Source organism: Calonectris borealis, chromosome 6 (genome assembly GCF_964195595.1).
Source record: "Calonectris borealis chromosome 6, bCalBor7.hap1.2, whole genome shotgun sequence".
NCBI classification, from domain to species: domain Eukaryota; kingdom Metazoa; phylum Chordata; class Aves; order Procellariiformes; family Procellariidae; genus Calonectris; species Calonectris borealis.
In genome coordinates, this window is record NC_134317.1 from 11,221,262 (window position 1) to 11,246,569 (window position 25,308).

At 46.3% G+C, this 25,308-nt stretch overlaps 3 protein-coding genes across 5 annotated transcripts in view; 1 reads left to right on the forward strand and 2 right to left on the reverse strand.

The window, feature by feature from the left end:
• LOC142083438 (glycerol-3-phosphate dehydrogenase [NAD(+)], cytoplasmic-like) overlaps positions 1-11,257 on the reverse strand; it is a 19,663-nt gene extending 8,406 nt beyond the window's left edge. Inside the window, exons 1-5 of the mRNA XM_075152837.1 lie at positions 11,031-11,257; positions 5,482-5,659; positions 3,427-3,567; positions 2,055-2,193; positions 145-257 (exon numbers count right to left, since the gene is read on the reverse strand). Coding sequence (XP_075008938.1) covers positions 145-257; positions 2,055-2,193; positions 3,427-3,567; positions 5,482-5,659; positions 11,031-11,071 — 612 coding nt within the window. The 5' untranslated portion in view covers positions 11,072-11,257. The remainder of the gene's footprint in view (positions 1-144; positions 258-2,054; positions 2,194-3,426; positions 3,568-5,481; positions 5,660-11,030) is intronic.
• The window catches only part of PARP9 (poly(ADP-ribose) polymerase family member 9), a 542,373-nt gene that overhangs the window by 91,223 nt on the left and 425,842 nt on the right, over positions 1-25,308 (reverse strand). The window lies entirely within an intron of this gene.
• OSBPL11 (oxysterol binding protein like 11) overlaps positions 22,601-25,308 on the forward strand; it is a 44,933-nt gene continuing 42,225 nt past the window's right edge. Inside the window, exon 1 of one of the 3 annotated variants that reach the window (XM_075152829.1) lies at positions 22,601-22,821. In XM_075152829.1, coding sequence (XP_075008930.1) covers positions 22,691-22,821 — 131 coding nt within the window. In that variant the 5' untranslated portion in view covers positions 22,601-22,690. Of the gene's footprint in view, positions 22,822-23,724; positions 23,880-25,308 lie in introns of those variants that run through there. The other 2 variants (XM_075152827.1, XM_075152828.1) reach the window with 2 other exon arrangements.

Here is a 25,308-nt window from a genome sequence, read left to right on the forward strand (position 1 = left end):
TTGGAAAATTGGCACACAAACATCTCGTCTGTGCTCACTTATCATATGGTGGCAGGACTCATATTTGACCCTGTGGCTTACAGAAGACTCAGGTGAGGGTAGAATTTGGCCCTAATAAAAACATTTTGGTTTGAAACCACTCACTTTTAAGGCTCCACAAATCTCCACTGTATCAGAGTCAAGCACCACGGTAATCCTGAAATTGGGGGTCTGCATTAATTCTTTAAAGATCTCCCCTTGTTTTTCATTTTTGCACCCTGTGGGAAGGAAGGATGAAAGTTAGGGCGTTTTTACAATGTTTCAGAGTACACACGATTAACTGAAACCTGAAGTGAGGTCCCAGGGACCACTTTAGGTTTTGTCATCCCAGTAGCTGGGTGTTGCTAAACAAGAGGTTTGTGTGACAGCAGTTCCTGCTGCTGGAAGCCAGCGTTAAATGTATGCAGGTCCCAGAGCATTGACCAAGCATCACTTAAAAACACTTTAAAGAGCTTACAAGTAGATAGCCCCTAACACAACTTTCTGCCTGAGAAAGCTTGTATAACCACAAACCCTGCAAAAGATACTATTTACAAATTGCTTTGTACAGCACAACGGTGTAATTGCTGCTTTGAAAATGTAAACTGGTGTAATTGCTAAGTATTATTATGGTGCGCAAATGATTAATGTCCAATTAGTTCCCAATTACAGGGAGATCCACAGATGAAGAAGTTGAACGTTGGCACTGCTGGAACATGTTTGGTACCAGTTCTACCGAGGTCATTATCATGTCATTACAGTGCTTGCCCTAGGTATTGAGAGGAAGGGAAAGAGCCCTCAGTGGTAAAGGGGATGAGGTTTGCCTTTATCCGGAGAGTCCTTGGCCCGCTGGGCAAAGACTTTTGAATGGAGTTTCACTTCATTTTCATACGAGGCAGCTTGGTTTCCTTCAGGGAGAGCTCAGTGGTGAGGAGCTGTAGCACTTTCCAGCTGTTGCTCCTGGAGGGGTTCTGGGCACTCGGTGTTTTTGAGTGTTAAAGAGCCTGGGCAACAGCACTCTGGTAGCTGGGGGTTTCTGCCCCGTCTCACGAGAAACTTTGGGTTTGCTTCCCGTCCTTCGCAATAATTGATGTTAGGGGATACCCAGTCTCTTTGAGGTGGCTGTTTCTGGGTTGTGTGGCTTTCCATGAGGACAAAAGCAAGGGGCAAAGCCCTTTGCACAGTCATCATCACAGCATGGCTTAACACTGGGCCAACAGAAGTTAAACTCCCCCCAAGAAAATGAATATTGCTCCACTCTCCTAATCGTGTCTAGTCCTATTTGTGCCTAGTTGCTCTGCCAGCAACAAATGCCCAGCTGGTACGGTTTTCACTATTACTGTAACCTTTGCAAGGCAAAGGAACAGTAGTGCAACAGTAATTTATTTTTTCTGTCTTCCCTAGCTATGGAAGGATGTAACTTGAATTTCTGCTGACTTTAAAAATCAATGGGTTTTAAAAACAACCGGATGAACTTTCCAAGTCAGGTCAGACCCAGTTCTGGGAGGATCTGAGGCTACATCTTGGCAAGCAGTCTGAATGGGAGGGAGGAACAGAATGTTACTGGGTTTTTTTTTGTTCTTTGGGTTTTTTTTTTTTTAAACAAAGAAATTTGAAGATGGAGAAATACACCTCATGGAGCATGAGCACATACGAGCTTCTGATTGCACTTCTCTATCTAGACTGTATAATGTATCAACCGCCAACGTACTCAGTGTTGAGCTGTACAGACATAAAAGGTGGCTCTTGCCAACTCCTACAGAAACAGGATTAAGCTGTAATTTTTTAATGGATGAAATTAGCTCTCAGCACTGAAACCCGCTGTCAGTTTGGATCTGATCCTGCCAGCACCCCGCTCCCTGGAAATCACGCCGCCTCCCCGAAGGAGCTCAGCGGGCACCGCACCCCGCGCACCACTCGGGAACCACACGGGACCCATCGCTTCCCCCCGCTACCTCCAGAGGTTATCCCCTTGCCCAGCCACAGTGACATTAAATGACAGCTAGCGGCTCTGATTTGCTCTTTGCAATAGTTACCAATGGTGGTTTCACAGAACTTCTCATCAGCCACTTCTTTGGCTATGTTGGCCCCCATAAGCACACTTATTTCTATTTTCAGTTTCTCTCGAATGAGGTCAGATATGAGCTTCAAGCCGTCAGGACCATCATCGATCCCCTGAATAAAAGACGATAGTCAAAGCCAAATTATTAGAATAGGAAAATGACAGCAGTAGGGCACTGGTAAAACAGAAGGTGTCCTATTGCCTGCAGCTCTCTGGTTTTAATTGGAAGGATTTCGGTCTTATATTCACTAGCATTAGCCATTAATACAAATGCTGTGGGTTTGTACTTTGATAACTGCAAATTCAAGGCAAGTTCAGGGAGAAAGTAGTGACAGTCGAGGTAACTCGGCAAAAGGCCTCACATCCAGGGCTGCTGTCCTGAGGCTTTCTTTGATGCTGTATTTTTCCTTTGTGTTAAACTCCTGTAGTACAGAACCAGACTTTTAAATTAAGCCTATGAGCAGTGGCTTTTTTGCAAGATCTAAGTATTAATCTGAGTGCTTCATTGGTATTAAGGAGTGTACTGAACTGTTTCGGGGTTTTTTTTAAGCTAAAGAAAGAATTAAATTTGCAGGAGTTTCCTTCCTCTCCCACCCTCCTCTCTGTGTACTGCTGCTCGTGAGATAATTTCTATAGAGAAAAAAAAAGGGGGAAGAGCTGGTATTGCAGTCTGAAAACTTGAATTACATTTCTTTCACTACAATTTTAAATTAGATATTTCCTGTAATGCAAGCAACAGAAGAAGCAGCAGACTATATTCCTATGCTTTGCCTCTGGCTTTTAGTTTGAGATTCTCTTAAAATATTAATTCCTTTTAAGATTATGATAATCTGATACCTCTAACCTTAAAAAGAGATTCCTCGGTTCATGCCAGATTGAAGTTGCTTCAGTTCTGCCAAATCATTAGTGTTATTGTGCCGTTTTAATGCTGCCAAGAACAGCTTTAGCATGTACGTGGAGGAGGCACTTCGACCCAGCGCTCTTTCCAGTTAAGAGTTAATCGAGGCTGTAGTCTGATGAGTATTTTGTCTGGCAGCAGCACCAGCTTATGTAGCCCTCTCTCTGCCCATTTTCACCTCCGTCCTGGTCCAAGTGGGAACCCATCCAGGCTAAAGATGGCTGGCAAAGACGGTTACTCTTAGCCCAGCTGGGTTGCCCCATCCTTTCCTCTCCGTGGCCACGTGAGCAGCTGAAGGGCTGGCAGAGGCTGGGTAAGTTTTAACTCTTGCAGAAAGAAATGCTTGTGTTTATGCAGAGCATGCATCTGCGGACTGCAGCCCCTACCCTTAAGTTGAAGATATTTATTTACTCCGTACAGATTGAGTCTTGTGGAGATGACAACTTACCTTGATCAGTGAAATCCCAAATGTCCCGGGTTTTATCTGGCCTGCGATCTGCTCGCAGATTCGTCCAATGAATTGATGTGGCAGAACAAACAATAAAATGTCTGCCCCGTTTGTTGCTTCAACCACGTCCGGTACAGCCACCTGGGACAAGAGTGACAACTGAAATGAGCCCCAGGTAGGAATCCTCACACCTTGCAACATACCGACGTGCCGAAGCCATTGCAGATGCGTGGCAAATGTCCTTAATTTTAACTGGCACTGTTGCTAGCTCTTCATGTGAGGAACTGCAGCTCTCTTCTGAAATATCCAAAGCAGCCTAACTTTTTTTAGGTTTGGATTTTTTTTTAATTTTATTTTTAACTTGCCTCCCATCCCAGCACTGTGTGGATAATCTGGGGAAGATGATATACTTTCTAAACTTGTACCATCCTGGGAAGCCCCTTTGCTGGTTCAGCTTCTTCAGGTGGTTCCTGGTGATACTGAGCAACCCCATATGGTTCTTCTGGAATGAGTGGTAGCACCGGGGAGCACGGGAGCAAACCGGGGTGGTGAAACAGAGCCTCTTCTGGCAGTCTTTAGTTTCCATAGGTCACCAGCTGAGAGTTACTCAGGAATAAACGATATCAAAAGGTAGAGATTATCGTCATCTTTGGGGGGGTATGCGCCTTTGTTTTAAATATATAGTAACTTGACCAATAGTTACAAAAACCTATACAACATGCTTAATAACTAGCAAGCTGTATCTTCCTCCAAATGCTAGCGTTACTCAGAACAACAATTCAAGCCAGGCTACAGAGGCAACGGCAGGTGAGTTTGAGCCTGCTATCACAAGCAGTTTACAATCAGAGCAAATATTGCCCTTGGACGCAGCCTTGGAGCACACCGCCTTAGAGCAAGCGGGATTCCCGGCGGGAGAACCAGAACTGCTGCCAGCAAGGCTGCTTCCCCAGGAAAACGGCAAAGTGGGAGCAGGGAAGAGGCTGAAGCACTGTACAGACAGTGCTCCTGTCTCTCCAAAACATCGCAGAGCAATGCAATGAAAAAATTAGGTTGTTTTTTTTTTTTTTTCTCAGTCGGAGATGAAGATGAGAGGGTCCCTCCAGGTTTTACTGCAACCAGCTGATTTCCGCTGGTAAAGCCTCAGACTTTGCTATAAACGGGATGAGGCTGATCTCAAGTGATGATGACAAGCCTATTGATCTGCTAGAGGGTTGTAAAAATAACAATGACAAGCCAATTCTAACCCAGGAGAACTGTGTGCCAAGTTCAAACCACGGGAGTGCAAATATGCAATCACAGCACTAAATGGACTACTAAATATAACCACCCTCCAAGCAAGGAAACCCACCATGTGCAGCACCTTAACCTCCTTTTACGACTGCAACTGTTCCAGAAAAGTGGTGCTACTTCCTTTAATTCACAAAACAGTGGCATTTGGCAAAATCTTGAACAGCCAAAAACCCTGACCTTGCTTGCTTCAGTAGCAGTAAATTATCTAAGCTGATTAATTTAAGTAGAGATGCATAATTTGGTATTTTAAATGTCCATGAGATTTATTTTTTTGGTGGAATTTACAGCATTATTAATTATAGCAGTTTATTATAGCAATTTATTCTGAAATCACCCATGAGCCGATAGCTCATTCATCTTCTAAGCCACAGCTATTGGCTGTGCTGTTGATTTCTTTTCTAGAAGAAGGGAGAGCAGTAGCTTCCCCTTTTTTTCCAGAAGATGCTGTGGGTTTGAAATATCTCAGCTCTGTGTAGACAGATCTCTGCCTGCCATTTCTAGAGTTATGCTAATTTCTGCCGGAGAGGAGGAGGGTGCGTTACCAGCACCTGACACAGTTGGGTGTTTGAAGTTGTGTGTGACATACCAGACAAGCAGAAGTCACAGAAGTGAGTTATGTTCCAGCGTACTTAAAATATTGGAGTGAGTTAGGTGGCAAACCAGAATGGTGCAGTGAATTACTTCCTAATTTTAAGTTTGCCAGATGTTGCCTCCCTTATGAAAAATAACAGTTTTTCAGTGATTTTTTTTTTTTTTTCAACTTACCACATTTTTGGGTATCTTGTATCCAGGCAGATACTTAACATTTTCATGTTCCTGGTTGATTATTTCTGAGAGTTTTCTTCCATTGATGATCTCTTCAAATACCCACATCTTGACAGTAGGATCAAATCTGTTGGACTTCTGGACATTTTTGCCAATGATCCTTGCGATGGCTGATCCCCTTTAAAAAAAAAAAATTGAAATAACTAATAGGAAACAAATAGTTTTATTGTGAATTGGAAACACAAATTACTTTAAACATAATAACTCATAAAAGGCCTGAGCTATAAAGCTCTTCAGGTGCTTGCTACATTTATCAGAAAGCTTTATCCACTACCCTCCATCAAAATCCCCTCAGTTTAAAAACACAGAAAGTAGAACCAGAGAAAACATAACTGTAATAAGAAATCTGAAGTCATATCAAAGACTATAGAGTGGGAATGTGATGTACCATCAACAGCAGTAAAAATACAGTGTCTGGGATTAAAATCTCTCTCGCTCCTCGCATAATTCTTTTTTTCTGAAGACCAAGAAATGAAAATAATCAGGTAGCAAAGCACTGCTGAATGATCTTGCTGTGACAGTCTTTGTGCATCTCATCTAAAATAGATGCATTCTACTTTCCTACCAATAACCAAACAGTTGCAGTAAGAATTTTATGTAAGAGCTAAATCTCAGAAATTGTTCTTTTCAAAAAAAAAAAAAAGAATCTTCAACCTGATGGTTTCTCTTTATTTATTGTTCTAATTATCACTGTAACAGGATCTGTAATAGTTGTAGCCCAAGGATATTTTAACTATCCGCTTTACTCTTTGTTTTTAATCTCAGTTTACACAATAATTTTATTTCCCCATCCACCACTGCAGCCTTGCAAACGTTCACTTCTTTTCTTGGCAAGAGGGAATTAAAAACCCTGCAGAAAATATTGAAAGTATTGCTTAATGCCCCTCATATTTATATGGGGAGGAGGAGTGATTATTTTTACTCCTCTCTTCCCTCTTCCCATTTTAATGCTACTTTAATCTTGCAAGTACTGGCTATTTTACTAACACAACTGAAAGAGGAGCTCCAGTTGCAACACTCTTGTCCTCTGACCCCCTGTAACACACCTGCAATGAGGAGCATGAACAGGATTTAGCTGCGGTATGTTTTCTGGAACTGATAAAGGTCTCGGGCATATCCAAGACGAAGTCCAGGTAGGTCTGTGCTGTCAATGGTTCAAAGGGAAACCTCGTTGTAACTGGCTCTCCTTGGATCAACCATATTTTTGATGCAACAGCTTTGCACAAGGCTGAATTGCTCAATAAGTAATAAAAGAATACGGGCTTCATTTTAATCTTTAACGATAAAGAAATCCTACCGAGATCAGGTTTCACTTTGCTCACTGTTGACTATATGCTGTATCCTGAGTTGCTGTAATGCTTTTTTGGTTTTTGTGGGTTTGTTTGTTTGTTGTTTGGGGTTTTTTGGTTGTTTTTTTGTTTGGTTGGGTTTTGTTTTGTTTTTTTTTTTTTAAAGGGATGATTGGTTTTGGCCCTTTAAAATATTTAGGGAAATGTTTTAGGGGTGAACCTTTACCGTAGGAGTTCTGCTTTTTTGGAAGGCATGCAGTCATATCATACATTCATATTATTTATAAAATTACTTATATTCTGGTTCTCTTGCCCTGCTATCAACAGAGAGCACAATCAAGGCTTGAGCTGAGGACAAATCATGGCTCCGCACAAGAAATATGTATTAATAAGAAAAGGTTTTTTTATGGATAAACTCGAGATCTAAATTAATTGTCCAGGTTGTGCTGGATGATGAGCTTAGACCTTACGCCTATCCATAAAAGTAACTTTTCTAGCTATGTATCAAGTTCATATGATTTTCTGTTGAAAGATGCAAACACCAGCTCTAACCTCTGAAATCCTGAATGGGACTCGCAACTCTCAGTAAATAAGTAAACTCTCTCAGCTCTTCTAGCAGAGCTGTCATTAGCACCACACTTGGATGTTGCCACCCAAGTATTTTCCTATTGACAAGATGTCGGTGAAGATATCTCAGGCATAAAGGTAGCTCCATAAAAGACAATATTTTCATTTGGTTTCTCTTTAGATGAATGAGGATTTGGGGGAGAAAGGGTTTAACGTTTGAAAGGCATTGAGTAGTCATCAGGGAAAATACCTTGCCACAAAACCACCAAACAGTTCAAAACCTGATGCTCTGTTTTACTTAGTCCATTTAAAATTCAGTCACTGCTGATCAGCCTTGGGAAGAAGAATTGCTTTGTCTGTGAAGGCGGTGTTCGGTAGACTACACAGGCTTGGCAGAAGAGGGCTGCTTATGCAAACAAAACCAAGGACGCTCACATATAAAGATTTTGCCATGGTTCTATTTTCTCCAAAACTCAATTTAGTGAAGATTAATAGAAGGCAGAGAACTCCACTTAGATAGTTTTTAAAAGTAAGGGAAAACTGCTAATCAGGTTTTTTTCCCTAATTATGTTAATTCATGTTGGAAGTGATTTACATATTGCTAAGAAAAAGAAAGCTTTTATCTGGAGATTTCCTATCAGTATAATGAGAAAGCTTTGATGTAGAATAACTCAAATAAGACCCACTATTTGCATATGTGAATATGAAAGTGTTTGTGGCATACATTAGATCTGGTGAAAAATAGAACTTATCGGACCCCATGAAGCAGCTAGTCCCTTCCCTATACAAAGGGCAGTCAAATATACTGATGCCGTTTGTAACAGTTTTTCCAAGGAGGTCTTCAAGACCTCAGTGGTTGCAGGTCTCTTCCCTTCCCCAGCCAGCCCATCCCAGGACTTTGCTGTCCTTAGCATTAGAAAGATCATCCTCACGTTTAAGCTAAGTCTTTCTTACTGCAGTTTAAGCCCATTTCTATTCTGGAAGGGTGGAATATTGTTTTTCTCCTTTAGATGCTTGAAGATGATCATGTCTTCCTCCAGTCCCTTTTTTAGCCAACCACCCCAAATTTTTTAAATTATAGTATTGCTCAGGTTGGAAGGGACCGTGAGAGGTCTCCAAAGTGGGAACAACACGGAGTTCAGATGGGCTGCTCAGGGCTTTGTTCAGTTGAGTCTTGAAAACTCTCCAAGGACCACCTCCTCTCTGGGCAACCTGCCTCAATGCTTTATTATTCTCATAGGGGTTTTTTTTTCTCCTCTCTTTATATGAACCAGAACCTCCTCTGGTTCAATTTATGACCATTGGCTCTTGTTTTCCTTCCGTGCACCTCCGTAAAAAGCCTGGCCATCTGTCCATGTTGAAGAGAAGAACCTAGTTCAAGCTGGATCTTTGCTGAGGACTCTGCAATCCAAATGAATCTGAGAAGACTGGGAGCGCTTTTGGATTCTGAAGGGCCAGGCAGTGAATTAAACCTCTATTTTTAAAAACAGATAATTGAACCATGATTAACATAAACACAAACCCTCCTGCACCTGGCTGGCAACCTCAAAATGCGGTGCAGCACTTACTTTGCTTAACTGCATCACTCATGAGTTTCCTCGCAGTGTTGACTTCGCAAGTCCCTGTGACCTGCTGAACTTCTGCAGCTGACATGAGCTATTGCAACACGCTGCGTCACGTGTCAACCACATTTCTGAGCTGCAGGAAAGACTCAAGAGCAGTGATCTGAACTGTCACCCAAATATTCAGGAGGAACATAAGAAAAAAATGTTTGCCAAAGATAAGCATTATATTTCTATGTTGTGCTAAGACAACCTGTTCTGCCATAGAGGCTATGAATAGATGTGATTTAAACAGCAGAGCCCAATGTTTATCTCCTCCCCAAAGATTTTACAGTCTATGTATATGGTAGGAAGCAAGGGATGGGCCCAGGCAGACAGGCAGTACGAGTAAGTAGATAGTATTGAATGAGCTGGGGTCTCTATGGCATAACTCTTTCCAAGTTTGTAGGTACATGTGAAAAAAAGAGAACTTTCTCCGGTACAGGTCTGAAGGAAGACAACTAAGTGGCTTCGGAGAATATCTTATGGCAAGGGGACAGCCGGGGAAAGGCAGGAGGTGCTTGCTTGAGGATGCAGCAAGAGAATAGTGAAGGCTGTCACTGTGGGCTGACCAAAGGTAGAAGCTGACTCCCAGACATGACAACAATCTGCCTGCATGGGCTTGGATGCCTGTGGTTAAGGTGAGGGAGAAGAGGGTGGCAGGGGAGGGATGCAAGCGCTGGAATGACATGGTGAAAGCGGCAGTTGAGGAAACCCTGGTGCAGAAATAACGGGGCAGGACTGTGTCCGTCAGGGCCAGAGAAAGCCAGATGCGTGATGATGAGTTCCCGAAGACGACTTAGCTGTGCAGTTACATGTGAAAGGCTGTATCGGAGAGATGTCATGCACAAAGAGCCTGTGATCTGGAAAGAGCATGCATGTGGGGGCTCAGAAAGCAGTGGACTGGTTTTGCAAGGCAGGAAGGCAAAGAGCCGTGCTTTAACTATGCTGTGTTCTCAGCAGCTCACAAGCAACCACTCCCTCACCTATTGATTTTTTTTGGCATTTGCTTAGCTGTCAGATATTTTAAAAATCTTAAGGAGCTTGCCCTCCTTGTACAAAAACAATCCACAGAACTACCTGGAGGCTGGGTTTGCTAATCCCAAGCACATGCACATACATGTTGGTCTATTTGTGCTTAGCTTACATAAACCATAAGAAAAGTAAGATGCGAAGTCCAGTGAGATAGAGTTTACTGACTTCAGTGGGGTCTGTCAGACCCAAGGAGCTCTGGAGAGCTGTGCTTTTGTCCAGGCTAGAAAGGACTGAGCAGTAGCAAACATATTCTTATGAATGGGGATAAAGATAAATGGGGGACCTGAATGCAATGCTTCTACAAGGTTGCATCTGCACCAAGATGCAAAGCGACGTGCTGAGGAGGATGGAAGTGAAAGATGCCAATAAGTCGTGGTTTTAAATGAAGCCTGTGCCCCAGTTCCTTCAAAGGAATACAAACAGCATCACCGCTCTCCTCGCTACAGAATGCTTAAATGTGAACTGCCTGGGCCCTGCCACAGGCACACACAACTACAGAGGGACAGCTCAGGTCCTCTCTGGAACCTTGCTGTCCTGTCACCAGGCTTTCACTGGCTCATGCACCTCAGTGATGCAGGAGCCTCGCGTCTTTCCAGTTCTCAGCGGCTGGTGCATCTCTCGGGGACGACGGTCCCTGCCCCAGGAGTCCCCAACGCTGAGACAGGACAAGACCGGGACCGGGGCCGCGGTTTCAGGACCATGGAGACCCTCCGCCGCCCGCCCTCCCCGCCCGGCTCCCCCCGGGCCCCCGCCGCTCCCCGCGCCGGACCTGTTGCGAAGCTCCCGGCAGCGGCAGAGGGGGAGCCGGGCCGGGGCGCGGCACGGCCCGGCGCTCCCGCTGTGCCCCCGGCTGCGGGGAGGAGGAAGAAAACAAGGAAGGAACGGGAAAAGGGGAGAAAAAAGGAAAGAAATGGGAAAAAAGGGAGGAGTGGGGCAGGGAAGCGGGCAGGGGAGAGGCGGGGGGGCGGAGGGGTGCCCCCCGCGCTGCGGCACTCACCAGTTCCCCGAGCCGACGATGCAGACGCGGAGCGGCGACATGCTGCGGGCTGCCCTCCCGGCGCTGCTGCCGGCGGCGCGGCGCGGCTCGGTAAGGCTCGGCTCGGCTCGGCTCGGCTCGGCAAGGCTCGGCTCGGCAAGGCTCGGCAAGGCTCGGCTCGGCTCGTCTGGGCTCGGCTCGGCCCGGCCCGGCCCGGCCCGCCTGCCTGCACCGCCCCTCCCGGCCCGGCCCCCGGCGCCTGCGGGAGGGACGGGCGTGAGCGGGCGGCGGTGCCGGGGGCAGTGCCGGCCCCCCCGGCTCCGCCCGCAGCCCCGGCGGCTTTGCTGCCTGGGTCCATCCTTGCCCCTGGGGGGTCCTTGCCCTACGAGCGTCGACTGGGATCGGGGGGGACTCAGCGCCCTGGAGGGGGAACGGGGAAAATGGTGCCTTCTCCGAAATTCACGGGGATGAGGACCCGCGTGGGGAAGCGGGGGAGAGACCAGTACTTTTCCGGCATGGGACCTTCCTGCCCATCGGCAGCCCCGGGGGTTTCTGCAGGGTGGGTAAGGTGGCGGAGTTTGGGAGGAATACAAGCTGGGCCCTTAGGGGCAGTGAGAAACATCTCAGGTCCCCCCTGTCCTGCCAGACAGATGCATAATGCTTAAATTCTTTCAACAGGTGAGGAACACACCAGGGACAGGTTATGAGTGCATTTGCAGAGCCAAATTCAGCTGATAAATCATGGACTATATCACAGTTCTTAATATGGGACATTAAATAAAAGTTATCTACAAGGAAGGACAAAACAAGTGTTGTTCTTTTCCCCTACATGGTCTAATCACGTACGACACCCTACAAATTACTCCATTTCACCTCTCAGCCCTCCACTACACTCTGTCTCCTCTTCAGAGCAGCCTTCTTTCTCGTTTCTGAGCTGAAGAGCTGCATTTGCCACCTTCCCTGCGCTTGCACTCCTGCTTCCCCTCATCCTGCCGTGCCCAGGCTCCCTTCCCCGCCGGGGGGCTGTAGGCTCAGCGGTGACCACGTCTGCTGCCCTTGCACCGGGGCCTGGCTCAGTGGGTTTCTGGCTCCGTGTGATGAGGAGGCCTGACCCGTGATTCATAGAGGGAGGCTGGCCGCCAGCGTTTCAGAAGCCCGTGGGTGTTTTTAGAGGTACACATATGCTCAGCTCGCCTGCTATCAGCTTCATCGGCTCAGCTATTTGGTGCATCCTGATGGCGATGAGAGTGTTTGGGGACATAACTAGGGCAAAATCCTGCAAAATAGTATCTTGAGAAAATGACCAGGACAGGTTCCTGAAAAGGAAGGTGTAGCAGGGACCCAGGGCACGTGTGAAGCCTGATGGGGAGCTCTGCGAGAAGAGGCATTACCCACGTGCACAGTTTGAGTACAGCCAAAGCACAAGAGCCTTTCTCCAGTTCCAGGTGCATTTCCTCCAGTCTCCTGCTTGTTCACCATGATTTGCTCTTTTCCTGGCTGTATAGCTCCTCTGTGCCTCTTAGCTCTCTTCTCCCTCTAACTTATTCTCCCCCGTGAAGAAGATCTACTGTGGAGGTGAGGAGGATCCATCATCCTCCTTGCCCTGTTCAGCCCCCGAGACTTCTCTGCTTGTTGCAAGCTCTTCTGTCCTGGTGAGTCCCCAGGCCCCAAGGGGAGAACACACTGAAGCACTGGCTTCTGCAACTAATGCATGCAACAGAGGGTGTCCCTAGTCTATATAGTACATAAGTATTGCAAAGTGTAATGGTTTCATCTAAATTAATGTGGAAGGTTTTAATTACACAGGAGAACTGTCTCAGTTCGGTGGCCTCTGGACTGACGGATTTATGTGCCCCCCACATTCAGGTTGCACTGACCATTTGGTCGGTGCACAGAAGGGGTGAGATTGGCAGGGGACGAGCAGGCAGATGGATACGGCAGCACTTGTGAAGAGCAGAGGACGCAGCCTGGGACTGTGAGTACACACAATAGCTTATACATCTGTGACATTAATTGGCCGTGGAAGTAGATAACTTGTGCTGCTGCTGAACTGTCCTCTGGATTTGTGCAGCCACTGCTCCATGGAGATGGAGAGGAGAGTGTTCATGCACAAAGGACTGTTCCAGGTGGCCTGCAGGCATTTTACACGGCAGGTTCGGATGCCAAGGCTGTCTCAGTGGCAGTGTTGTGTGGGGGCACAGAATGGCCCCAAGAAATGGGTCCTTTGGCAGATTCCAGAGCCCCGGAGCCATATAGCACACACTGGCAGATGCTGACAACTGTTGTTTTATCAGGCAAGGAGAAGGATCTATTCTTTCCCACAAAGGCATAATGTTTGTTTTTCACATAAGCCCACGAGCGCTACCTCTGAGTCATTAGTACATAACAGACATAAAAGCTCAGTTCGCTTAGTAGGGAGGATAAAGACAACCCTCTCAAGGCCACCCCCACCCAAGCTCACCTGATCTTCTGCACCTAATGGGTCATGCACGTGTCAGCAGCTGGAGATTACACAGCCGAACAGTTTTCCTCTGCCTAGCAGCTGCTGCAAACAGAAAAACCTCACTGTCAGTGCTGCAAAGCCAGGGCAGCCAACGGGCATTTTTTTCTAAGCCAGGTGTGGCTCTTCCTGTGGTGGCAACACGGTCTTTGAACACCCCGAAAAATGTGACTGAGAAACGTCAAACTTGGCAGGCAGAGGATGGGCAGGGAGGAGAGGTGGGGCCGGGTGCTCTGCAGAGAGGGACCTGAGGGCCAGGTAAAGGGCAGTACGCTCTGCCTATGGTATAGATATAACCACTGAGTGCTTTGCTTCCTTGGCCACTGGTTGGTGATGTTTGGGCACCCTATATTATTGGGTGCGTAGGGTAAACCGGGTGAGTATGGGATAGGGCCAGTCCTCTGTTCTCCTTCCCCGGGCAAGCCGGAGCTGGGCCTGGAAGGACACACTCTGCCCAATTCTTGCTGCCAGCTCGCAGCCTTATCATGCTCCATCTTAAAATTGGTTAGGTTTTTTGCCCCCTCTTCTCCTACTGAGCAGCTGTTTGAGACGGTTACACCTCTCACAGTGAGAGCCCTTCTCCTCATTTCATATCCAATTTATGCCCATATCCAACTTATGGCTATCCGCTCTAGCACAAGCGCTGTCTATAAATATGAATGATTCTTCTCTCCTGGTGCTTATTCTCCCCCCTCTGCCCGCCTTAAACCCCAAATGTATTACAGAGAGGAATTGGATCCCTTCATTTTGCCAAGCTCAGCAAGACACACTCTCTTATCTCCTCTTTTGCTCTGATTATCCAGATGGCACTTCTCTGTACCTGTTCCAGCATGAATTCAGGTTTGCTGAACACCGATAACCTGAATGATGCCCTAAAATCTCAGCGGAATATTACCCGTTGCCTTGTATATATTTACTCATTGTTCTTGGAAATACATGGCTTGCTACATGTAAGACTGCATTTACCTTTTTAAGAACTACATCAGGCACATGGCTCTTCCTCTTCTGTTGTTCATAGTGGATGAATTTTAATTTACAGCAGAAATTTTATCAATCTCCCAGTGCATGTTCTAGCATTTTATGCTGTTACATTTCATCCCATGTCTGTTACTAGGGCATAACAATCATGTAATTCTTCCGGTAGGATTTCTTCTCTATTGAAAATGTCTCCCAACTTTGTCGTTAGCAAATTTCATACCCCACTCGTCATTTTTGCACCAAGATAACTTATTCAGTAAGACCGATTCCTCCAGTCCTATAATTTTGCTATCAGCCCTATCAGCAGTTTTCACTCCCAATACTAGATTCCTTTGGCATTTTATAGTGTTTATGTTAATCCTCATCTTCTCGAGTTTAACTAATAATTATCTAGGTAAGACCAAATCAAATGCTTTACCAAAGTCCAGGTTGATAAGATTTATTAGTTTTCCTTTGCAGTTGTCAACTGCAATTATTTTATCAAAGAAAGATATTGGGTTAGTCTACATATAACATGCCTAGCTTGCACTTTAACCCATTTTCTGCTTCCCTCCATGTCTTTTGTTACTCATGGCTAATATTTGCTCTAAAAAGCCTATAGATTTTGTGCTAAAAAGCCTATAGATTTCAGTGATGGAGATTATTTAGTCTTCATAAGTGAAGGGTAAAGAGCTCTTGAGTTTTGTGACTGTGTTGCACGCGGTTTCCATATCCATGTCCTTTAGTCCACTGTGTGCTGCCTCTGCTCTCTGGGTTTACATTTTCTCCCTTATGGAAATTGAAGCAACATATTCCTTTAGCTTTTAGGTATCTACCCTGCTGTTATTGTTGGTGATCCTTTTCTTTGTTTTCTTTGTAATCATGCAGCTAAAAACCTTCTGTTCTTGTTTTCCTTCCCTGTACAGGTCTGATTTGTTTAGACTTTGAGCTGTACCTTTAATTTTGGATGTTTGAAGGCTAGTTTTCTCTGCATATCATTCCCTTCTCCTTTTTTTGCGAGGCTTTCTGTGTATTCCTAAGATGTCCTGCACTGTCTGCATCACAGTTCACATCCTGTGTGGGCATATGGAGCTATGGGTAATATTCTGCCTTATTTTGTCTGATCTCTTTGGAGAGAAGTAAGATTCAGGGACCCTCTTCTGTCTTGTGACTACTTGGAAGCAAAGCAGAATATGAATTTTGCACTCCCTGGGGTGGTGACCGGACAGCATCGCTCCTTGGCATCTCTAGGAATGCAGGCTTTAGAGTTTAGGGAAAGAGGAGCTGAAAATTAAGCTTTGTTTGCTGAACCTTGTGGGCTGATGTCAGCAGGACTCAACAGCGAACATTGAGCTTTCTCACCTGTGGAGCGTGGGTAGAGTTAAAGTTGGGGTAGGTCTGGAGTTTAGAATAAGAGTTTCCAAGTTCAGCCTGGGTGTGTGAGAGGAGCCTGTCTGGTGTGAGTGTCCACAGAAACCTTCCCCTGCCCGAGGTCTGCAGACCATTAATAACCTACCACTTCAACTCTACCCAAACTGCAGGCACCACACCTGACCCTCACATTACACTAGACAGCCTGATGGATGGCATTAGCATGAAAACTACTCATATGTCACAGGTCTCTGTTTTCCACTGGAAAATTTTTGCACATAAGCTTTCCCTGAATTATATTCTAAGTGGAAGATTTGCAGGGTTTTAAACATGTGTATATATATATAAACACTAAATTATTGTATGCTTAATTACTTTTATTTATAGGTAGTAAATAATAACCATTTATACTGAGGTAGCATGTAATATTTCAAAGCACCTCTTCCAGCATGTTAAGTACAAATAAACAATGTCAGTTTATGTCTCTAAGAGCTGACAGTCCAAATTACTTACAGCTTTACAGCTTCCACATGGATTTCTTGCAGTCTGGTTTTACCAATTCATGGGATCTAGAAAACAAATCAACAGTGAAGTTTTTACTCCACTCATTTTATTTAGTTGACTTCTCTGCTGCAGGTTGTGATCGGATTATACAGGAAGACCTTTTTTCCCACACTTAAATTAGTTCTCCAAAAAGGTACTTAGAAGAAAATGAGACTGGATTTTAGCCCTATAGAAATCTACATAGTTCCAAGTAATTTTAGGAATTCAAGCAGAACAGACTGAGCAGCCAATTGTAAACCATATGTACTCTTTAGGGCTTTCTGTAGTCCAACGGAAAGGTTTTCAGGAGAAGCAACAGGACTATAGCAGAACTGAAAAATGCATTTGGCGGAAGGAAAACAGTACTGGTAACTTAGAGTTAATTTTCTATAAAATAGATGTCAAACCCCAGGCAACAGACCTACAAAGACTTTCCAGAATCCAAATATACCTACTCTGTAGGCAGTACAGGCTGCAACGAGACAGAAGGATGTCATCTGGAAATTATGAAGTGGATGCTGAATTGGTTAGAGTGTGCAGACAGAAGTAGGAGATCTGGTAATGAGAAGAGCCCAGTATCATATCCCACCAGCAGAGCTTATATAGAAACATAGCAGTCAAATTATGAAGGACAGGTTTACCTACAAAAATTACCGAGTGCTTTGGTTTGGTTTCCAAACTGATCTTGTTATCATGATACACTTGAAAATGGCATTTGACTGAGATAACAAGCAGCTAAACATGATAATGGGGATCTACAGCAGATGGAGAGATGCTCATGTTGCCATAGAAACCATGCAGAAAAAGTGTGTAGGAGTAAAGTATGGCACAAAGAAGCTTCTAGGAGAAGGGGCTAGTGACTGAAGAACTGAATTCACTCAGCAGCTGTTAAGGTTAGTTGAGACATTAATAAAAACACCTTAGCTCTTCAGGGAATTGAGAGTCACGGAGGAAAGGAGTCCTAACGGTGAGCTGCAGAACAGTTGAAGGCAGCAATGCCATGTTGTGCCATAGGGTAGGGCAGAAAAAGTCTTTAGAGAAAGGCTGGAGGTGGCCATGAGACAGATGAAAAATCTGGGAAGCCCCTCTTCCACAACCACAGTGCGTGCTCCCCTTGTGTCTGCTGAGCACACACCGGACCCAGGCTGGTGGCAAGGGGACGTGCTCTCCTTGGCCTTCTTTTCTCTCTCTGCATCAAGTCCATATGTGCTCGGGAGGTGACCCAGTCCTGCTCATTTGGTACCTGCTCACCTTCCCTGTGTGGAGATGTCCAACGCCCTGTGTTGGGTGGTCCCGCAGTGCTGCAGGACTGACTCCTCAGTGATGGACTCACATGTGGCTACATTTACTGAAGAGAGAGTCAGGCCCTAAGCAGATGAATGTGTGTTTTTGAGTTATCCACACAAAAGGCTTGACCAGGGCGCTATCTCGAAGAAGTTTCTGTTTCACTCTCTGTCGGGGCGAGTAACATGGTGCAAAACATCCCTTTGAGCTCAGGGAGCAGAGTCCCCCGGGAACTGTTGAGGCAAGGCAGAAGGTGAGCCCTCCCCTGGTGCAGAAGGATGAGACAGAGGTGATGGCCCCAGCCATCACCCTTTGCGCTAGAACAGCCTGCACTCTGCTGCAGCGGTGAGGCAATACCCCGAGCTCCCTGCCTGCTCACGAGTTGGAGAGAAAAGGGCAGGGAGGCGTCCCCGTGTGACTTGAGCAAGCAAAGGGCTGATGCTCGCGGAAAACCCAGGACGCACATCCAGCTGTCAGCAGCAGCTCCAGCAGACTGACGGATTAAAACCATGCCTGCTTCCAGAAACCCCGCTGCTGCGTGCTGGGCAGCTGTGCAAGCGCAGGCAAAAGGATTGAGACAAAGTGCTCATCGGTGCTGTGGCTACGGAAATGTCTCAAGCTCTGGTAATTACACGGTTGTCTCCTGCTGCTGCTGGTGAGCTGCCTCTCTAGGACAAGGTTTAGTCTGTGCGGGGACTTGGAAGTCCCTGCCAAGACGGGCTGTAAGTGCTTTAACCGTTCCCAGGTGGTGGGGCTGGGTGTGTAGAACCGTAAGCTGTCAAAGTCTAAAAGATAAAAGGCAATGTGAGCGCGCAGATCGCAATATGCAGGCGTGGAGAGGGACGGGGCTGCTGTGGTCTCCGCTCTCATGCGATGACTGCAGAGCAGCGTCACTTCTGCTACTTTTGCAGCCCCGTGGCTGCATGATGAGGATGACAGCTCCAGGCTGTGGCAAGCCTCTCTCCACACAGAAGCATTAAAGAAAAATAGCTCTACACTGGCAGCAACTCCAAAGAAGCTGCTCCGGAGGCAGATGCAAGTTCTTCAGTCCTGTTCTTCGCTGAGCTCCCAGGGCACGGTCCTTTTCTCAGAGGGTGTCTTACAGTGGGGGGGAAGCTACGGGGATTACACTCCCGGCTTCCAGGCAGACCGAGCCTTTGTTGCTGCCCCAATTTACATTTCCACATCTGGATCATGTTGGGGTGATATAATGCTGGACCCTGGAGCAAGACTCAATGCAAAGTCACACTGAGTGCAACTGGAAATGATGCCAAATGTGAGTGTGAAGGATGCGAATGGGTTGTGGACGGGGAGGGAAACTTTGTAGGCAACGTGAGCTGCTGCCATCTGTGAGTCTGGTGCCTTCAGCTGGACCTGCATTACAGCAGAATACGATGCATAGGGATTGATAGAGAAGGGCAAGGAAATTAGGAGACGACTGACAGTGATTGAAAAGCCCAAATGAAAAAAGGTTTTGACTAATTAAGACTACAAAAGGAATGATGAATAACGATTAAAAGCAAGCACCAGAGATCCTGCATGTCAAACAGAGCAGTGTTTCATATGCATGGTAAGTTACAGCAAAGCCACAAACCCAGTAACTCAGTGATATCTGTAAAGCTCCAAAATCAAGACATTTGATCACTACAGTGTAAAATACTCTGGAGGCTGAAATAATTGGTAGTACATTGACCTGACCTTACTGGCCATTTTCACCTACGGTCGGGAGAATACAGCCATGCACTCAGTATGTTGAAGGAGAAAGGCTGTTCTTTTAACCAAATTTCCTTTCTTGTTCTTGTGTCACAGCATCTACAGTTTTAGTAGGCAGGCATCTTTTATTGTCAGTAAGAATAGGAAGTTCTTTCATGTTAATTATCTAGAAGAGCCCAGAAAACATAAAATGCTTCGCAGACTATTAATAAATTCAAGTATCAGTTGCCTTGAGAAAGAATCTAGCCCTGCGAACCATTGATTACAATTAACGAATGCAGATGTGAAGCGCTGTTAGCAATGTTACTGTTCTGATCATTTTCTCATTAGCCAGCAGCTCCCCCAGTTCATCAATGCTTATGAAAAATCGTGCGGTACAGGCAGGCTGCTCTTCCGTCTTTCCTTTCCCAGGATTGATGTCATTCCTCCACATGCCTGCAGAGGATGTAGTTCCCTTAGCAGAGAGGAGCAGTAACTGCTGATCATCCGTGGACCAGCTACCAGAGGAGGACACAGGTTTAAAACGATGTTAAACTTGGTCTCATCCAAAGACACTTCTTAGGTGAGGGAAAAAACCCTGTCCAACTGACAAGGAAGTGGTAGAAAACTTGTATCATCATTTCTATTTAAAAAAAAATACGAATTTTTTTAAGCACACAGGTCATGAAAAATATGCTGGATTTTAGAGGTTTAGTCTTTGAACATGGATAGATCTTGCTGCTCTGAAGAAATGATTCTGATCTGAAGAAAAGCTAAGCGTGTATAGCCAGACTATAAGCTCTGGAAGAAATGAGCAAGAGTGTTAATGTTTTTGATCAGATCCTTGAAAATTTTCTAAAATTAACAGAACGATAAATTATCGCAAATTTACTTTAAAATGAGTTATAAAATACGATCCACTTCAGTTTATACCCATAATCAGGCCTACAAGGATTTGATTTGACAAATGTCAGTAAACCTATGTTATCCTTTTCACGCTCTCCTCCTCCAGATCTGCAGCTCTCCGGAGTTCTTCCTCCGGACCTAGACACCACAGCAAGTGGCGAGGCTCAGGCAGGCTGCAGGCAGAGAACTGCTGTGGGACCTCAGCCGTGCTTGCAAGGGCCAGGGTGGGATTTTGGTCAATTTGAGCCACTAAATTATAACTGGTGAAGGGGACTGAGAGCAGTGAACCTGAACACAAGTTATAATTAGAAGAAGCTATAAACTAAAGGTAAAAGGCAGCTTGAACTGTAAGACCTTAGCGAATGTGGTCATGCTCTGTTAGCCTTTCTATGCTGTTAAGCATTTTGTCAATGCCACCTTACGACAGCCTCTGGTACTGCGAGTGCAACACCTTTTTTTAAGAGAAAAAATCAAATGCATGGGGGAAGCAAATCTGAGTTTACTGCCCTGTGCTCAGGGCCCAGGTGCTGTGGGGCTGCAGAAACATGCAGTAAGGACCGGCTGTCCTGTCTCGGGTATTTGAGAAGTCCTAGGCAGGGGAATGTCCTACTGCCCATCTGTGATGGTTACGAAAGGTCTAGCATGGGTGAAGCTATGTCTCTGTTGGGATCGGTTGTCCTCAAGCAGGGGGGAAATAAAACCCAGAAGCGGGATTCCTGCCCGACTTGCTTTTGCTTCAAATTTTCCAGGAAAATTTTGGTGATGTTGGCATGCATTATAGTACAATGCAATTATATTATATTTTCAATTAAAATGTCAAGTGATCAGCAGAGGAGGAACTAACATGTTTGGAGGGCAAGAGGAGTGCAGTTCTGGCCAAAATTTTCTTCAACGGACAACCTTGGCTCTGCTGATCTGTTCTCTTGTGGTTCCACAGGAGAAAAAGGCAGCTGAAAAAGCGCTTTTTAATCCTGCAGTGACAAGCATGCTTCTAAAAATCCACAAGTGGGGGCTTTTATGTCTGTGCGGTGGTAATATATTATGCCCCTGTAAGAGAGATTATCGGTGTAGGTGCAACAGGCAGTCCTTGCCTGGGATCTGTTAGCTGAGATTACGTGTGTGTGCGCTTGGCAAGGAGGGATGGATATGAGCTAATTTATAGCCAGATTAAAGCTTGTAAGTACATTTTAAAGACATGATGCTCGTAATGTCCTATCCTCATTTGATGGCCAAAGGCAAAGATGTTTGGAATGTCACTGGGAAAGTGGGAGCATGCTGATAAGAGATGGGAAAGCCAGGGCAGCCTTCACGGGTACGAAGCTGCTAGCAGGGGGGGATGCTCTGGGCACATAAACTATTTGTCTGAAATATGTTCTCCTTTACATTTCTCCGTCTACATCTGAAATATGTTCTCCATTCCATACATCTACTATGTAGATTCTCACATAGGCTATTTTTAGCATCTTTTGTATAATGGTTGTTTACAATATTATAGGTGTATAATAAAAGAGCTGGAGAGAGGAGGAGGGAGTTTGGATAAGACGGGATGTTGAGCAGAACCGCAACCTCGCTAACCACGGCCATGTCTGATTCTGCCCTCCTCTTCTTCATGTTGTGATTGATTAATGCCAGAACAGGATCCTCTGGCCCTGATTTTAAGAAATAATGCAGCTGCAGTCAATTCAATTTTGGTTGTCCAAAAGCCATGCCTGCGTGTGTGAAAGATCACACACAACCGCACCAACCTCTCCCAGTTAGCTCTGTCGTCATTCTGTGAAGGACAAAATCCTGCTTGGCTGTTGCCCATACGCAGTAATTGGAGGATAAATAGGAGGAAAAATGTATTTCCTCTCGAGGCCAGGACGTGCTGTGGCTTTGCTTGGTGAATGAACTGCTGAATTTGGCCCTGTGTTACAGGTCTCTCTCACAGTGCTCTGCAAGATGCCAGCCGAGGGCTTTCATGTCCCTGCTCGTAACACTTGCATACAAGGCAGCTTGGATCCCTCACTCTTCTTATTCCTCTCTTTTTTGGACTCATGCTTGTAGCCATGAGTTTAAGATTATTCTAAAGGTTTGCTACTGCTTTAAGTGCGGTAGTAGCGGAGCAGGGCCTAGCGTGGGCACTGCTGCCCGCACTAAAGATGGCGGCGGCGCTGACCCGGAAGGGGCGGCCGGGCCGGGCCGCGGGGTGAGGGAGCGGGAGGGCGGGTTTCCCCCGCCCGCCGCGGCCGTGCGGGGAGCCGAGCCCAGCCGAGCGAGGCGCGGGGGTGCCGGCAGCCGCCGCCATCGCAGCCCGCATGGGGCGGGCGCGGCCGGGCCCCGGCGCGGCCTGAGCGGGGCCGGCGGGCCGCTGGGGCGGGCTCCCTCCCCGGCAGGCGGCCCGCCCTGGGCCGGGGGCGCCCCTGAAGGGGCGAGGAGCCGCGGCGCCATGCAGTGCGCGGACCCCGCGGCGGCCATGAAGGGGCCGGAGGGCGAGGGCAAGCCGGAGCAGCCGCCGCCGGCGGGACAGAGCGGCGGCAAGAGCAGCGGCGGCCGCGGCGCCAAGGGCTGGCAGTACAGGTGGGCGCGGCGGGCCGGGCCGGGGGAGGCGGGGTGAGGTGAGGGGCTGCGGGCCCGGGAGCCGCCGGTGCTGCGGAGCCCGGCGTGGGGCGCTGGAAACGCCCGTGTCCTCCCCACGCCCTGTCTGCCCTGAGCCTGGGTCGTCGGCGCGGCTGCCCCGGCTTTAAACGCCCTCGGCAGGCAGACCCGCCGCGGGGAGCCGGGGGCGGCCGGACGCTTCCTCCGGCCCCGGGCTAAACCCGGCCGCTCGCTCTCCTCTAAGTGCCCGGCACACGGGCTGGCTGTCGGTCGGCTCTAGTTTTCGTGTGCCTGTGTGTTAGCACGAAGCCCCACGTCCGGGCTGCAGGTGCTGCCAGGGATTGTGCCTTTGCTCCTTCCTTTTAGATCTTATTTTTCCCTCGCAGAATGTGGAGACCGGTTTAAAGTTGTTGAAGGCGCTCCGTCGCTTTCCAGCCTTTCCAAAAAGCTAAACTTCGTGCCAAGTTTTAGGTCGGTGCGTCTTCTTTAAGAACTTAATAGCAATCTTTTTTTTTTTATTGATGCTTTCTATTTGTTGCTGATAGCGAAACTCGGAGTACGCACGGCGTTTCTGTCCTGTCTGACTTATTTTAAGAATGGCTGTGCCTAGCATAAATCGGGGTGATTACTCAGATACAGCAAATACAGGGGAAGAGAGTGGAAAAAGTGGGAGCCGCTGAGCACACAGCACTAGTTTGAAATGGATTCAAACTAAAATGCTTCCTTTGAATGACTTGCCTGCACGTTTGAGTATTTGGGGGTTTTCATGTACTTTTTTCTGATGTGTTTTCTGCTTGAAAGGGCTTCCACTCACACACTGATAGTAGGTTCTATAAGGCATCGCTTGAGAGATTTCCGAATCTCTGCTTTTAGGTCTCATCCTTGACTGGAGTTCTGCCATGTTGCTGTTGAAAATACTGCTGTTATGTGAAGTTTGCACACTTCTCCTTCAAATGGAGACTCTCCAAAGCCGTCATCTGCCAGCCCAGATGGACTGGCTTTCTGTTTCCTGCGTGCGGAGACAGCAAAACCGGAGTGTGGTACATCTGTGCGTGCTGCACGGGATGGAGGGCCATCAGATGGCTTAGACAAACGAGCACCCGGGCCCAGGCTGTGCAGGCACTGAGTGCCTGGTGATTGTAATAGGGAGCGAACAGCTCGGTCATCGCTGAGAATCTGGGTCATGAGTAATTTGCTCTTCTGGTGACTAGTGCCAGAAAGAAAAGTGGTCATTTCAAGGCCAATATTTCAGGCTGTTAAATAGGGAAAGCTTCTTGTCAGATTCAGTTATTTGTTGTCTTATCTGCTGTTTCCAGTCGCTTCTAACTTTTTTTTTTTAAACTCTGGATTCAAGTGTAACTCTGAATTTTCTAATGAAAATTGCTGCTACTGTGACCAAACGCTTACTGTCACACGTGAAACACACGATTTATGCAATCAAAATGGAAGTATTTTATATTTTTATGTGGAATGGGAGGCAGTAGAGGAGATGAGATACCTGATTTGCCTGAACCCCTTTTTGCTATAGTATGTTTGAGATGGTGGTCACAGGTCAGTGCTATGCAGTGAAATTCCACTTTTTAAAATTATCCATCCAAGTGTTTTTTTCTTCTTTCAGTGCTGTGGCTTGTAGGGAGAAAGTTGAACTGACTCTGAGTGATAGCCAGTTTGGTGGCTTGACAGCTGTAAGTGAAAACTGTCCACGTTATTCCTTGCAGCTGGTTTCAATCAATATCTGGTTTAATTTGCTCTAATACTCTAGTGCAAATTATTCTTTTTTTTTTTTTTTCTTTCTAGATCACTTGGACAAGTTTAATGTACTAATTTTATTATTGTGGACACTTGAGGTACCTCACTGTTAATCTCTGCTCTTTTGGGAGTCAATTATTTACTCCTACGTTTGTCTCTATATCTAATTACCCACAAAATATCAAAGTATAACTCTGTATTTGGCAAAGCATCTTGTCAAAACAGCTGTAGCATAGTTGTCAAGACAAATGGGACAACAGGTACTTGATACTTTAATGCTCCAAATGGGGAATTACGACTGGGGGGAAAAAAGTATATCTCCAGCACTGCTGGAACCTGAAATAATGAAAACTGAATCACTTAAAGAGGTGGAAAGTCACACAGCCTTGGGGTAAAGTGCATGTCTAGAAAATGAGGAAGCAGAAAGTCTAACTTTATAGTTTTGTAGGGGAATATTAGGGAGATCTTTAAAAAGCTCTGATAGAGTTAGATCAAACATTTATCATAGTGGAGAAGAAGAGACAACCAGAGGCTGCCAGACACTTCAGATGATGTGGAGATACAGCTGAATCTCTTTGCAGACTTTCTGCTTGTAGCCTGTGTACGGTGAGTTTAGGCAGCCAGTACAGCGGAGCCTCCTTTGAAATTTGTAAGGCCTCAGTTTCTTCAGAGGGCAGGAAGATACTTTTTTTTTGACTTAACAGAAGTTGAGAGTTCTTG